General features: G+C 41.4%; 1 protein-coding gene across 3 annotated transcripts in view; it reads left to right on the forward strand.

Moving 5' to 3' along the window:
* PBX1 (PBX homeobox 1) overlaps positions 1-14631 on the forward strand; it is a gene marked incomplete at both ends in the record, with an annotated part of 274714 nt that overhangs the window by 238638 nt on the left and 21445 nt on the right. The window contains 3 exons of one of the 3 annotated variants that reach the window (XM_079719482.1): positions 4184-4343; positions 11798-11910; positions 13253-13342. In XM_079719482.1, coding sequence (XP_079575608.1) covers positions 4184-4343; positions 11798-11910; positions 13253-13342 — 363 coding nt within the window. Of the gene's footprint in view, positions 1-4183; positions 4344-11797; positions 11911-13252; positions 13343-14631 lie in introns of those variants that run through there. The other 2 variants (XM_079719483.1, XM_079719484.1) reach the window with 2 other exon arrangements.

Raw genomic sequence — 14631 nt, forward strand, 5'->3', positions numbered from 1 at the left:
GTGGAAAACTTCACTTAACATTTTGTAAATGAAGTAGACGCTGTTTTGTATAAACTGAGCATCTGTACTTCCTTGAACTGAATCCTGGCTTCTGCTACTCCCCGCTGGGTGCTGATCCCATCAACCTGTGTTTAGCTAAGCAGAATTAGGTCTCGTCAAAGTAAAGAACTCCACACAGGGGATCTGCAATGAAGAGATTGCCGGGCTCTCCCCAGCACTCTATGTGTGATTTTTGCAGCAGCCTTGGAAACCTCCTTTCAGACAAGGCAGAAACAATCATCTTCTTTTTAACCTGGACCTTCTTCAGGTACTTGGACCCAGCGGAAGGTCATTTCCAGTCTTGGCAACCCTGGGAAAGCAGAACATCAGTGGTCTAATTCAGGTGGCCTGATGTTTATCTAGGTTTCTAACCATTCTTGTCCAAATCTAGACCCATTGTCCACAAGAAAAGAGAACTGATGTTTTATGGTGCTTGCTGCATGTTTCCAGGTATAAACCATATTACTAACCCACAAACAGAGAATTTCAGTCATGGAATCTTCTGCTGCTAAAGTTGAAAATCACTATATTGTTTGAATTCAAATTCTGGGATTTGGAATTCCAAATCCCTACTGAAAATAGAATGAACTCTTCAGGATCTAGTCTGTATTGTATCTGAATAAAAAATGGAATCTTGGCCTATTCCAGCAATGTTCACATCCTTCATTATGGAAATCCAGGGTGCAAATAGTGTGTCCATTAAAATGATTATTTACATATATTGTTTCACCTTTCTCTTTCCCCCATCCATCCCAAGGTGATACCATTCTTCCTTCCCCATCACATCACTTCCTCCCAACAATAACCAGACTGTTCTACCATTGCCAAACAAGTTCCAGTGGGAGATAATATGATATCATAGAACGAGCATTTGCTAGGAGCATGTTTATGCTGAGTCCACCATGGAATTTTAGGAACTCACTCTTTCTATTTGGGTCTTAGTTGCCCCATCTCTAGTCATGGTTGGTTGGACCACATGATATATTAAATCTCCCTCTATCTCTAGTTCTCAAATCTAGGAGATGCCTTTGACTGTGTCTTTCTTGTTTTTTGTTTGTTTGTTTGTTTGTTGCTTTGGGTTTTTTTAAAAACTAAATTTATTTATTTATTTTTGGCTGAGTTGGGTCTTTGTTGCCGGGCACAGGCTTTCTCTAGTTGCGGCGAGCAGGGGCTACTCCTTGTTGTGGTGCGTGGGCTTCTCATTGCGGTGGCTTCTCTTGTTGCGGAGCACAGGCTCTAGGCACATGGGCTTCAGTAGTTGTGGCTCGCGGGTTCTAGAGTGCAGGCTCAGTAGTTGTGGCGCACGGGCTTAGTTGCTCCACAGCATGTGGGATCGTCCTGGATGAGGGTTCGAACCCATGTCCCCTGCATTGGCAGGTGGATTCTTAACCACCGTGCCACCAGGGAAGCCCTGTTTTGGGTTTTTTGTTGTTGTTGTTGTTGTTGTTAATAATCACCCCTCCATCTTGAAATTCTTGTATTTTGGCTTTCTTGACATTGTTCTCTCTGGAGTTTCCTCCTTCCTCTTGGGCCACTCCTGCTCAGTCTTCTTAGAGGATCTGCCATCTCTAACTATCCTAAAAGTATTGTTCTTTCATTAGCTCCCATCTCATCGTGTCTTAGCCCATGGTCCTTAATTATTTTTTGAGACACATATTCTTTTAAAATCCACTTACTAGTGAGTCCTCCTGTGATTCCCAAACAAAAATATGCTTAGACACAGAAACCCATCTATTGACCATCCTCTCCTTTGATCCCAGAACAGCCCTTCCTCTATTCTAGTGCTGCTTGGAGTGTGATCTACAGAAGGCAGCATCAGCTGGGAGCTTGTTAGAAATGTAAACTCTTGGGTCTTACTGTATAGCACAGGGAACTATACTCAATGTTTTGTAATAACCTATAAGAGAAAAAAGAATCTGAAAAAGAATATACATATATATTTATGTGCATATATATATGTAACTGAATCACTGTGCTGTACACCTAAACCTAACACGATGTTGTAAATCAACTACACTTCAATTTAAAAAAAATTTCTTGGGTCTCACCCCAGTCCTGAATCAGAATCTCCGGTGGAAAGGAGAGGAGGCTAGGGATCTGTCTTCATAAGCCCTCCATGCACACTTGACTTTGAAAAGCACTGTTCTACACAGTTAATCGGAGTGTTCCCCTCCGTGCTCACAGCTGCAAATATACTTCTCTTTGAATATCCCCATGAGACTTCTCTCCTGGAATGCCAAACTCATATATCTTACTTCCCACTGGACTTCACCATGGCTCTGCCCACGGGCTCTTCAAACTTAACATGTTCAAAATGTGAACCAAACTTTCCCCGGAGAATCAGTGATTCCTTCTGCATTATCTGTCTCGGAGTAAGTCAGTCATCTCTGTATCCCTAGTGCCTAGCACATAGTAGACCTTGTCAATGATTGTTGAACAGTGAGTTAATTAATGAAAACACTGATTCTATACATTGTTCAGGGCATGTGACATCCCCCTAATGGACGATGCAGGAAATGCCTGAACTGACCCAGCATCTTCCCTGCATGAGCATCTATTCTCCTGTAGAAAGGAATCATCCCAGGACCGGTCCCTTCTCCACCCTCTTCCTTCTCACCTTCTCTCATGTAGCCAATTTATTGGACCACAGGCATTTTCTTTCCTCCTCAAAAGTCGTTCCAAACTTCCTTCATCTTTCCCCCTTTCTTCCAGCTCATCCAGTTACCTCAGAAAAAATCTCCCTGCCTCTTTTCCTCTCTCTCTATCCCACTTAGAAGTCAAAACCCAACCACAATGATGATTGATTCCTATGAATAGTGAAAGTTACATCAAGAAAAGCATGAGTTTGGGAGTGAAATTAGATAGGCAGTGGTCCCTAAATGGACCCAGAAATGCCCTTCCTCTTCCAGTTTAACTCTGTTTCTGTAGGCACCAGCATTTACAATAAATAAAGCATTTTCTCTTGAGTTTTTTTCTTTCTTGTTTACTAATATTGCAATGCTATGTTTTGATTTTTATAACAGAGGCTTGGCATTTCTGCTGCAGTATTGAGCTGTATAGGTCTATGAGGGATAGCCTTATAAGATTTTTAAATTTAGCTAATGCACTTTAAAAATAAGTGTAGTTTTGCAAGAATTTTCTTTATCTGCCATTGTTGGGTTAAATTAAATTACATGTAAGCTGTGGCACGTGTGTTACCAACTTCTCCTTCTCTCACCAAATTCATGGTTTGTTTTGTAATTGTATAAAACCACAATATTTTAGTTTGAAATCACATCTGAAATATGGGGTATAAAACTCTCCTTCCTAAGGCAGGATTATGGGAGTAAAACTTGAATTTCACTGTGTCTCCACTTGTGTCTGGCAGAGGTCTTGGTATAAAGAGAATGGGCGTAGAATCAAGCCAGGACAGCCGCTGTGAGCCACATGAAGGAAATAAGTTAACAAATGAAAGTAAATTACGTTTATTTTGTGTATTGGTGTTAACATTTAAAGCCTGGAATTCAAAGGAATAATCAGTGCTAGGCTTCCGTTTTTCCTCATGTAGATAACACCAAGCTTTGCACAAAATACTTAGTGAAATTTATTGGATTGAATTATATTGATCCTAAGGTCAGTAGTACAATGCAGCTAAGAATCTAGTCCATATTAAAGTTATTTAACTAATAAAAATGTGAAATTAATCCATCCATGAAAGCACCCATATGTTGATATAGATTTATTTGGATATTTAAAGGTCTGTATATTTTGATTGCCCAAAGTCAGCTTTAGCATTGGTAAGTAACGGGCATTTCTCCTGAAATGCTAGGTTTATTTTAGTGTCCTATACTTAAGAGGTAAGCAGATTTAAAATGCTTGCCCTAAACTACAAGGGTCCTAGTTAAATGAGCAGCTCCTCCCTAGAAAAATCTTTGTCACAGTGTTTTTGCTAGATTGTGCTATATTAAGCAAGAGAATCTCATTTTATATAGTTGCTCCTCTCCAAGCCCTTCCTTCAGATCTTTTAATCGATGTTGCAAAATCAGAGCTAGGATGAGACCAATTAGCCTCCCTCTTCAACCCTCTCATAAGCTCTTCCTTTTCTTCTGTGATGTTTGTGCAGGATGAACTGGTAACTTTCTCGTCTTCTTTTAAACCGCTCTAGGTATCAAACTGGTTTGGAAATAAACGAATCCGGTACAAGAAGAACATAGGTAAATTTCAAGAGGAAGCCAATATTTATGCTGCCAAAACAGCTGTCACTGCTACCAATGTGTCAGCCCATGGAAGCCAAGCTAACTCACCGTCAACTCCCAATTCAGCTGGTTAGTTTTTTCTTTGAATTGGGGGAAATGTTCTCCATTTTTATATGTGCTTTTCCTACACTGGGGTTTTCTTTTAATTCTTTAGGCTATGGATGGGTTGATTTATGTACTTGATTGTCTTTTTTACTGTTGATGCGACTTTGGGTTTTTCTTTTCATTTCCAAAAAGCGATGTGTTTTGCTGTTTATAAGATGGACTTGTCTGAGGGTTTGCACTGATGTGTCTCTTTAAGTTGGACAGAGGTCAATTGGTTGGCTTTGATGAGGAGACCTCTAAATTCTCCTTTCAGAGATTCTAATAAGTAAGCTCGACTTAATACTTTGAGATAGTCCCTTGGGGTTCAGGCATTTAGTCTGTCTCATATAAAGTTGTTGCCCTTATCTATTTTGCTGTTCCTATCACATGATGTCTGGGTCATCTACGAGCATGCATTCTTTGAAGGAATATTCACTCTTCTTTAAATATCTTATTAAAATGTGCTGGTCTGCAAAGCCAACTATGGTGATTGCTATCCATTTTTTATAGTTGTCGTTCTTTACCGTTTTATTGTGTTGGTTTTCTTTATGTAAACTACAAAAGAAAATTGCCAGTCATTAATTCAAATGATTCAGATTCCAGTTTCTCTGTTACAGTATCAGTCATGTGCTGTGCTCCTGGTTTTATTTTAGTAAATGTGCATTGTATCACTAATTTCAGAGTTAGGCTAACATAATATATTTTGGGGGTGTGCCTTGTACCACCAGTTCTTAATTGCCACATGTGAAAAAATAATCAGTAATGCATAAAAAATATAACCTTGGTGTTTGTATGCTATGGAAGGCATGCATGTTGGTGCTTTTTTTTTTAAAGGGAAAAGCAGAAATATTTCTTATTAAATAAGGCTTTATTAAATAAGTTAGATTAAGATATTTCTCCCCATAATGAACCAGATGCATTGATTTTGGCTGTGGGGTACATATCTAAGAAAATTGATGCCCCAAGTTTAAAGGGTCACAAATTAAATATGTTAGATCATAATATGACTTTTAAATCTAATTTCTAACATTTGGGGGTATGTGGTGTCTTTGACCTCCCCGCTTGTTTGCCCACTAAAATAAGTCCTCTTTCTACCCTGTGGTAGATTGTTATTGGAGACATGTAAGGCTCCACACACTAATGTCTTCTGTGAGCTTCTAGATGCTTCTAATTTTTTATCATAAAGTTCTCCAAGTCACTGGGCTGTACCATCACAGCTTTCTTTTGTTTAAATGGAATCATGCATGAAGAGTGGCCTGGGCTTTGTAAACATGGATATGGTAAGACAATGTAGAATTCAATCGGGTTTCATTTTTCCCAGCACTCCAGATTAGGTAACCATGGAGAGCATATTTGCTTTTTGAGGTTTTGTGTGTGTGTGTGTGTGTGTGTGTGTGTGTGTGTGTGTGTGTGTTTCCTTCTCTTCTCATCATGGTATGATTGACAAAGGATCAAGGCTAACAGGTTCAATAACTAGAGAGTTTCCTTCTTCCCCATCTGGTCAATTATTAAGCATTTCAGACCCAGCAACACTAGTTGAATTGTACTGCTAGGCAGACATTTTCACTTGTCTCTTTGGAAGAAGTACAATTCTGTCAATATTAGCAAAAACACATTCGATACTCTTGCAAAGGTTATCATAATGCAAAACAGATATCAAAATGACTTTTTCCTGTCCCTGATATATCTGCGTCGCAGATGGCTTAGCATGATTTATGAACAGTCTTTAGAAGGGCCCCGTGGACTCCCTTCATTACTAAATCCCTAACTTTTTATTCTTTCCTAAAGCACTTGAAAAGAGAAAAGTGAGCATTTTAACCCCCTCATCTGCGTTTAAGAATTATTTTGGCTCTCTTGGAATATCAGTATGTGATTACAGTTTTCTAAGGAATTTTTCTGGTGGCTTAAACTTCATGTGACTATTCTGAGCACAGAGTAAATTATTATGGAAAATTTGAGCTAAGCTTTCCAGTGGTGCCTAAGTTGTTAGAAATAATATGCAGAGGAACCCCTTTGTAGTACTTTTTCTAAAATAGAGACAAAAGAAAATACTATTGTATATGTGCAATAGCATGGAATTTTAAAAGATAAATGGTTTAACAGGAAAAGTTATAAATGGGTTTTTCTGTCTTTTCTTTGCTCTTAACACAACCCAAATCGCTACACAGATAGAGGGAGAACTTTAAAATGTTTCAGCTTTGCACATAGGGTGTTTATAATGTTGTATACCAGCTCTTTGATAAGTCCGAAGGGTAAATAATAATTGAAATAGCAAGTTTTAAATAAGAGGTTAGGAAGTGAAAATATATTTTAGTTGAGCTTAGAGTTCTGGAACCTGGGAACTTTTTATATCCTCAGTATCGAAGCAGAAGTTTTTTCCAGAAGCTTTACTAAATATAAATACTCATTTCTACTGCAAGGAAGATATTTTGCAAGTAAATCTTATTCCTTCTAGAGGCTTTTGTATGGAGAGCAGTACTTCAGTATCTTTATTTAGGCCTCTTCTAAATATTCCTGTTTGTTGATATATGCCTGGCCTCCTATTTCCTTAAGCATAATTCATAAAAATCACGTAGGGCTAGGGCCTGTGAGGAATTAACAAGTATTTTGAGATACTTGGAATGCTTCATATTTTACACCAGCAGAGTTGGGCACAATGGATGGAGCAAGGAGGAAGAATAGAGAGAAGACAAGAAAATTAAGTTTTGAAAAAAAAGAAACAAAAATGGGGACCAACTGAAGCAATAGTTAATAACTCTGGGTCCATAATTCTTTTGGAGTGACCTAAAGTGACACCTTCTCAATTTCCTATTTTTGATGAGATTATGAAAGCAAGAATTAATATCTCAGAAAAATAAGGCCCTTTTAGGAAGGTTGGATTATCTATTTTGGAAGGTTAGAGAACATTTTAATACCTAAGAAGAAAGAAATTGGCTTATGAGTTACAGATATTTTCTGTGGCATAGCATCAGCATTGATATCTTAGCAGGATCTGTGATTAGCTAAGCAATCCCCATGTTTTTGAGGCTCAGAACCCACAGATTTGAATTCTTTTTTTTTTTTTTTTTTTTTTTTTTGCGGTACACGGGCCTCTCACTGTTGTGGCCTCTCCCGTTGCGGAGCACAGGCTCCGGACGCGCAGGCCCAGCGGCCATGGCTCACGAGCCCAGCCGCTCCACAGCATGTGGGATCTTCCCGGACCGGGGCATGAACCCGTGTCCCCTGCATCGGCAGGCGGGCTCTCAACCACTGCGCCACCAGGGAAGCCCTGAATTATTTTGCTTAGTTGTACGTGTTTGTGTGTGTCAAGGACAACAGTAGATTCAGCCATGACATTAGTTAGCAGCAAGCCCTTTAACATATTCTTATTATGCCCCTCATAGGAAGTTTGGTGTTTTTCTGGGTTGGTGGAAGGTTATCATATTAAGACCCTGGACACTGGCTTCCTAAGAGAAGTTTATGTATAGTACACATGGTTAGAGAGGAGGTAACACATCCAGAGAAGTTGACTGACACTTCTAGTAAAGCCATCGGAACCCTCATGGTTTTGTTTTTTAAAACCAGTGAAAGAATTTATCCCCTTGATGTTTTCTGCTGTGTTCTTTCTTCCTATGTTTCTTCCCTTGTGGAAAATGAAAACACAGCCTCCTGGAATTGGAACTCTAGAACCTGGACTTGCACACCTACTGAAGGTTATCTGGTTTCCCATTGAACCAGATAACCTTTCCCTCTTGTACTTTGCCCTGAGTAGAAAGTAACAATGGTTTTATTTTAATTTGGAGGGAAAAATCATGAAAAACAGAGAAGTGAGCATAATATAATTAAGCTTACATCCAGCAAAGAGACTCTATCTTTGAGCCTCCAAATGGTATAGGAGGCCAATAGAGTCCAATATGATCAGACTGGCCACCTAATCTGTGTGAAGCCTTGATTTCTAGATTGCAGAAATTAAGACAATACTTGCCATCCATCTGCTTCCTAAAAATGCTGTGAGTTATAATGAGCTAATACTTTTAAAACACCTCAAGTTCTTTAGGAAGAAAAAGTAAATTCATTCTTGTTCTAGGTCATTGGTTCTCAATTTTGGTAAAGTTACCATTTTTGGCTGTCACAGTTGTAGGGGGATGGATGTTCCTGGCATCTATTAGATGGAGACCAGGGATGTGTTTGACTGTCCTACAATGCGTAAGATATTCCTCTGCAGCCAAGAATTATCTGGCCCAAAATGTGAATAGTGCCAAGGTCAAGAAACCCTGCTCTAGATTGAGATATTATCATTAGTATTCTATTTTTTGGATTTTGAAGTTAACTGAATTTGGGGTTTTTTTTTTCCCCCTGAACAAATGTAATTCTCTTGGAGACTCTTTAGAGTAGAAACAGAGTGTTCAGGAAATTGCCTTTTATGAAAATGGCTGTTAGCACATCTCCACATCGTGTTTGCAAGAGCAAATGCATCAGAATCTGTAGGTGATCTATCGCTTCTCTGTCTAGTTGAGTGCAAGTTTAGCTTTGTACATGCCCCAGCTGTCTGGATTACGGCTTAAATGAGCTACTGCCTGTCTTTCCAAGGCAAATTCAGAACCTTTTAACTGGCAAGCACGTCTTAAAATGTGCCATTTTAAGTCATTGCCATCACTTTATAGCCACCTGCAGGTAAGGTTCCAGGCTGACCTTCTCAGCAAGCCAGGTAATTCTGTTTTAGTTCTTTGAGAATTCCACAGCACCTCCGAGAGAGCCCACATGCTATTTGTCTATGAATCACATCCTTCCCAGGAGGTTATCCAATCCAGGATAAGTTCTTTCCAACTTCCAGTGCCAGATGAAGAATGAGTCTTCCCCTCATTACTTAGATGTTTGTGTGGATGTGTCTGCCTATTGCAGTATTTGTGACACCTGGTCTCTTTCCTCAGTGAAATCGCTGCCTCTAGTTACTTATCAGAGAAGCAGAGGCCATGGCGGTGTTGTACGTGGGTGTACAGAGACAATGAAATGCTGAAACAGCATGGCCAAAAGCACAGGGACTCCTTCTGCAATTACTGCTCTGATTCAAATGCATTTGTACATGAAGTACATTGATATGTGCATATTTATCTCTATGTACATTAGGCAGCCAGACATATTTACAATTTATCTATGCACATATATTTTTTAAATCATCTGTGTCAATTGCAGTGTATATCTTGTAAATGGCACATTCCGTGCTTCATGGTTCTGTGGGTGCCATGTTCCTTGGCATCAGTGTAGCCCTTTGGAAGTTTCTCCCATTTCTCAGTCTGTGTGATAATTTCCAATAAACCACCAACCAAGCATGTAGAGTGTATATTTATTACATGGTATTTGGATGGGAGAGAAATAAGATACCTGGGCTTCAAACTGAATACTCTCGGGGGAAAAAAAATTCTGATATCATATAAACAATTATAAGTTGGGTTCTTAGAGCTGCCAGTTCTTGGTTCTGATGACATCTACCCGTGAGCATGTGTTGTAATACTTATTATAAAATGGCTTTTAATATTTAGGTTATATTGCTGTGGTTAAAAGAAGGATTTGAGAAGGATGTAACTAGGACATAGATGCCTGGGTCTTAAATATCTTAACATACGAATGTGATCTGTGCTACGCACTGCTTCACCCATACGTTGGGGGGCACTGTTTGAAAGATTTGCACCACATTAATGGAAGGAAGGTCCAGGCCAAAGCCTCTGCCCACTGATTGGGTGTAAGCCACACCTGGTCAAATCTTGTACCTATTTTGCCTAAGATCCAACTTTTCTAGTTCCTTTCAGAGAAGCTAAACTGAGAAATGTGTGCCAGATGACATACATAGGACATGTTTCAGAGTTATCAGGATGTCATAGTTCTTTGGTTGGTGCTTGAGTTGTCCCCCATCCCCCAAAGAAAGCAATCCCTTTTTCCTATGAGAAGGGAGTTAAGAGTAGAGGATCCGGCTGTGTAGCAAAATACTCAGCTGGTTCCTTGCATATGGATGAACACCTCAAAGAACAAAGCAGAATGGAGATGTTCCTTAACTTGAGGTTGTCCCCAAGTAAATTGTCCTCAAGTAAATAATTTGGTTCCTCTAAATGGCTCTTGCCTTTGAAGGATGAGGATACCATGAATAGTTGAGGAGAGTGGCAGAGTTTAGAAGTCATTGCTAGTTAAGTGGTCCTGCCATGGAACAAAAAAACCTTCTGTTCAGCTTAGCTGCAGCTCTTCATATGAGGCGAGACAGCTCTCTAGGATGGCACAAATCCCTATTTCAGGATAAAAGAGAGTCAGAGCTGGGGCATGAATCATTGTTGGGCGATTCCACACGGATGATGGCTGTCTCAGAATTCAAGGGCAGGAGTGCAATTTGAGCAATATAGGGATGGAAACAATAGAGTGGAACTGACCTGGGTCCCTGAGGTCTCTCCTTTTCCAGGCTAACGTCATGTTTTAACCAAACCTTGCACGTTGAGCTTTCTTTCCTAATGCACTGAGCTGCACGATGGCTTCAGAATAATATTAAGCTTTTCCACGGCCTTGTGTTTAGGTTGAGGGGGGACTAGGTTTATCACAGTGGAACCAGTGGAACCCGGGTGGTGCCTACAGGCTAAGTCTTGGAGAAAGTTTCAACTCTAGGAGGTGAAAGCAGATAGTTAACTACTCTTCTGGAGACTCACTTTATTATTATTATTATTATTATTATTATTATTACTGTCATTTCATATTTCATGCATGCTTGAGAATTCCTGGTCCATTTTCTGTCTCATCTTCCTCCAAAATGGCAGGTGGCAGAGAAGACCATATTATTCTCACTTATTTTTGCAGTCTTCATGGTTCTCTTGGACTGTTTGCCACCCAGCAGGGAACATCACCTTCTTTCTAGAAATCAGGAATGTTGGTGACTCATATCACAGGGCCAGCCCTACTGTGCAGCGTTGCCTTCATGCCCTCCCCTCCCAGGTGCTGCTCCCCATGTGAGAGTAGATGGGTGTAGCGTTAGTTTATTTAGAATCCAGCTGATAGCTCACATGCTCCATCGTGGTGGCAGAAGTACCATTGACCAGCCTGTAGTTTCCAGCCCACAGTCCCCCAGCCAATCCTAGAATTTTAGAGGCATGAAAGAGAGACCCTGGGTCTGGAGACTGTCTTCAATTCAAACAGAGCAAGTTGAGAAGAATACATGTTTCCTTTCTCAGCTTGAAGCTGCTAAGGGGAAGCAGACCTATGGGCAACTTGCAGTGAGATGTGGGCTTCGCATAACATGAATGATATGCACCCTTTATTGCTTGCTCTGTTCTTCATGCTACTAACCAGACTCTATTGATGTTGTTTTGATTTTAGTTTTTATTTGGGGGGGTTGCTTTGCATGTCATTCTTCCTCTTGGCTGTTAGTTGCAGGGGTTAAGCCTTTTCCTTTCTGTGATTCAGGTGCCTCACTCTTTCCTTTCCAGGTTCTTCCAGTTCTTTTAACATGTCAAACTCTGGAGATTTGTTCATGAGCGTGCAGTCACTCAATGGGGATTCTTACCAAGGGGCCCAGGTTGGAGCCAACGTGCAATCACAGGTAGGGACCCAGCCAATGTGCCGCCAGGTGAATGCTTTAGCGTCCAAGAGCCCTCAGTCGGATTGGCACCTCCTGCTTCTGTCCAGAGAGAGAGATGGACAGACAGAGAGAGATGTAGAAACAAAACCTTACCAACAACCAAACCGAATCAAAGACAACCATTGTCGTGGGGAATCTTGTCCACACTTTGTGAATGCGTTTGGCTCTGGCTTGTCAGTCACATAGGAAGGCAGGAGAGCGGCAAGCACAGGGTGAGGTGACTAAGGCCCGTCAGGCAAGTGGACCAAGTGTATTCTTTGCTCATGAAAGGGAAAGAGAGGAGGAGTTGAGTCCATCAGTTCACTTTTCAGGTCCCTCTCTTGTCTGTTGCTTTTCCACACTCAACATTTGCCCAATATAGAGGTCATGAATGACTAGGCACATACCTTAGTATCTCACGTTTTCATTTTAACCTTTAAAAACACCCAGCCAGGTTGACTAAACTCATCTTCATAGTCATCCTTGAGGTCAAGGGATTTGGGTTTCTGGTGATGAGTCTATAAGTCCACGCTGGGAAACAAAAATCAAGCGTGTGGTGTAAACCCTCAGTGCTCCCTAGTCAGCAGCTTGCCTTCACGAGAGCTCAGAAGCCATCCTCCTGTGTCAGCACACAGCCTGATGTGACAGGGTGAGGTCCTGTGCTCTGGGTCAGAATCGCTAGGGAAGTTCTGAGCCAAGCCCATCCAGGCTCCCACCCTGCCAGAGGAGCGGGAAGCATTACATGCCTGGAAGAGACCAACTGGCTGGTGATTCAGCCCCCTGCTCAGGAAACATTACCTGGAAACAAGTTTGAGGAGATACGGTGAGACTTTGGTCAAATGACTAAACAGCTGGCCATCATTTAAGTCCTCAGAAAGACAACATTAGTCGCACACTGCTCTCTCTGTGAGGGGCCTGGCCAAGCCCCTCTACACAGAACCTTGACTTTTGTAGGATCCCCAGCAAAGAAGTTAGATAGGATGATCCGGAGGGCAGGGAAAATCCCTTCACTCTCCCCACTCTCAGCCCCTCTATCACCCAGTCCCTGCCGTCTCATGCAGCATTGTTGAATTAGTTTCAGTGTTGGGAATCCCAGCTTTCTTTGACCATTTTTCTGTCTTGCTTACTGAGATCAGAAAAGATAGTGGATTCGGCGTAGAGAGGAGGCCCAGCCTCCTCCTAATGGTTCCTTTCCCAGGAAGAATGTCTCCAGTGATCGCATTAATTTGGCAAGCCCAAATGGTAGCCTGTGTGATGATGATGTGCCTCCCTTTCCCTGCATCTCCCTGACTAATTTCCTCTCTGTTGTTGTTCATCTGTTTAGGTGGATACCCTTCGCCATGTTATCAGCCAGACAGGAGGATACAGTGACGGACTCGCAGCCAGTCAGATGTACAGTCCGCAGGGCATCAGTGTAAGAAAACAAGGCTCCCCCCCAACCCTTTGTTTTTATTCTATCACTATCAATTAGTTCAAAGCCATAGGGCTCAGAATGCCACTTAGTAGGACTTCTTAGCTTTACGGTCACCTATTTCTTGTTTCTGTATCGGTCATGCCATCGGCAGCATTCTACCCTCAAAAAAAGTGGCGATTGGGCAGGCTTCATGCAGGCAGCTGGCGTCTAGGGCTGTCACACACAATCAGTGTTTGCATGGCACCTGCGGCCACATGCATTCAGCTGAGAGGGGCTGCTAAACAGGTGACACCTAGTACAACAGTGGTAGGAAACGTCCCCACAAGCGGGGGCCTGGGAACCTGGGGAGAAAAACCAGTAGCCGAAATCCATTGCATCCAGGTCTGTGGTCTTAAAAAAAAAAACACCTTTCTCCCATCTAAGGATGATTAAAAAAAATTAACACAGAGGCTGGGTATGCTGAGGGATGGGGAGGGGTGCAGACCATCTTCTACTTGTTCTTGGGTGCGCTGGCGGCTCCTGACTAGCATGAAAATTCATAGCGACAAGCTATGTCGCACAGAGTGAAATCGATCAGACAGACACAAGGAGAATCGAGTGTAGATTTGGGACAGCAATCCAACTTGATTTCTCAGATCAATCGTCCGCTATCTCAGCAGCGGTGACAGCAAGCTGGGACAAGAGGGCAGCCTGGAAAAGGAGGCTGTTCTTTAGATCAGAGGTGATTTCCTGGGCTTTTAGAGGTCATAAGATGCTCCAGTAGAACTGTTGGCTTAGAACTGTCTAAGAAAACTATGATTGGATGATGGTGAGGATTTTTTGTTGTTGTTTCTGTTGTTAGGATTAAAATAAATTTGGGATGGAGGGAAGGAAAGGTAGGCATAGTGTGTTGATGTAATTCTAGCCTATACTAATTGAGGTATGGTATCTACAATGAAAAAGGTGGTAGCTTTTTAACCCTGCATTGGTGAAATCATATATGACAATGGCCAGACTGGAAGGAAGCAAGAGGATACCAGCTGTTTCATCAGATGAGGAACGGTTGAAAAAATTACGAATTCTTAGCCCATTAAAGAGAAGGTTTGGCTGGTAAGTAATAGTTTAAGACACACTGTCGTCAGTGAGAGAGATTGGATTCATCGTGAATGATCTAAAGGGAGGTAGGATAGATCACTGAGTAGAAGATTCAGGGAAACAGATTTCACTTCAACATCTCAAGGGCCTTTCTAAGATGCAGTCAGAGTTGTCCAAAGAAGGGATCTTTTGCCTCTGGAAGCCAAGAATTCCCC

This window comes from Hyperoodon ampullatus, assembly GCF_949752795.1.
Source record: "Hyperoodon ampullatus genome assembly, chromosome: 2".
In the NCBI taxonomy this organism is placed as follows: Eukaryota; Metazoa; Chordata; class Mammalia; order Artiodactyla; family Ziphiidae; genus Hyperoodon; species Hyperoodon ampullatus.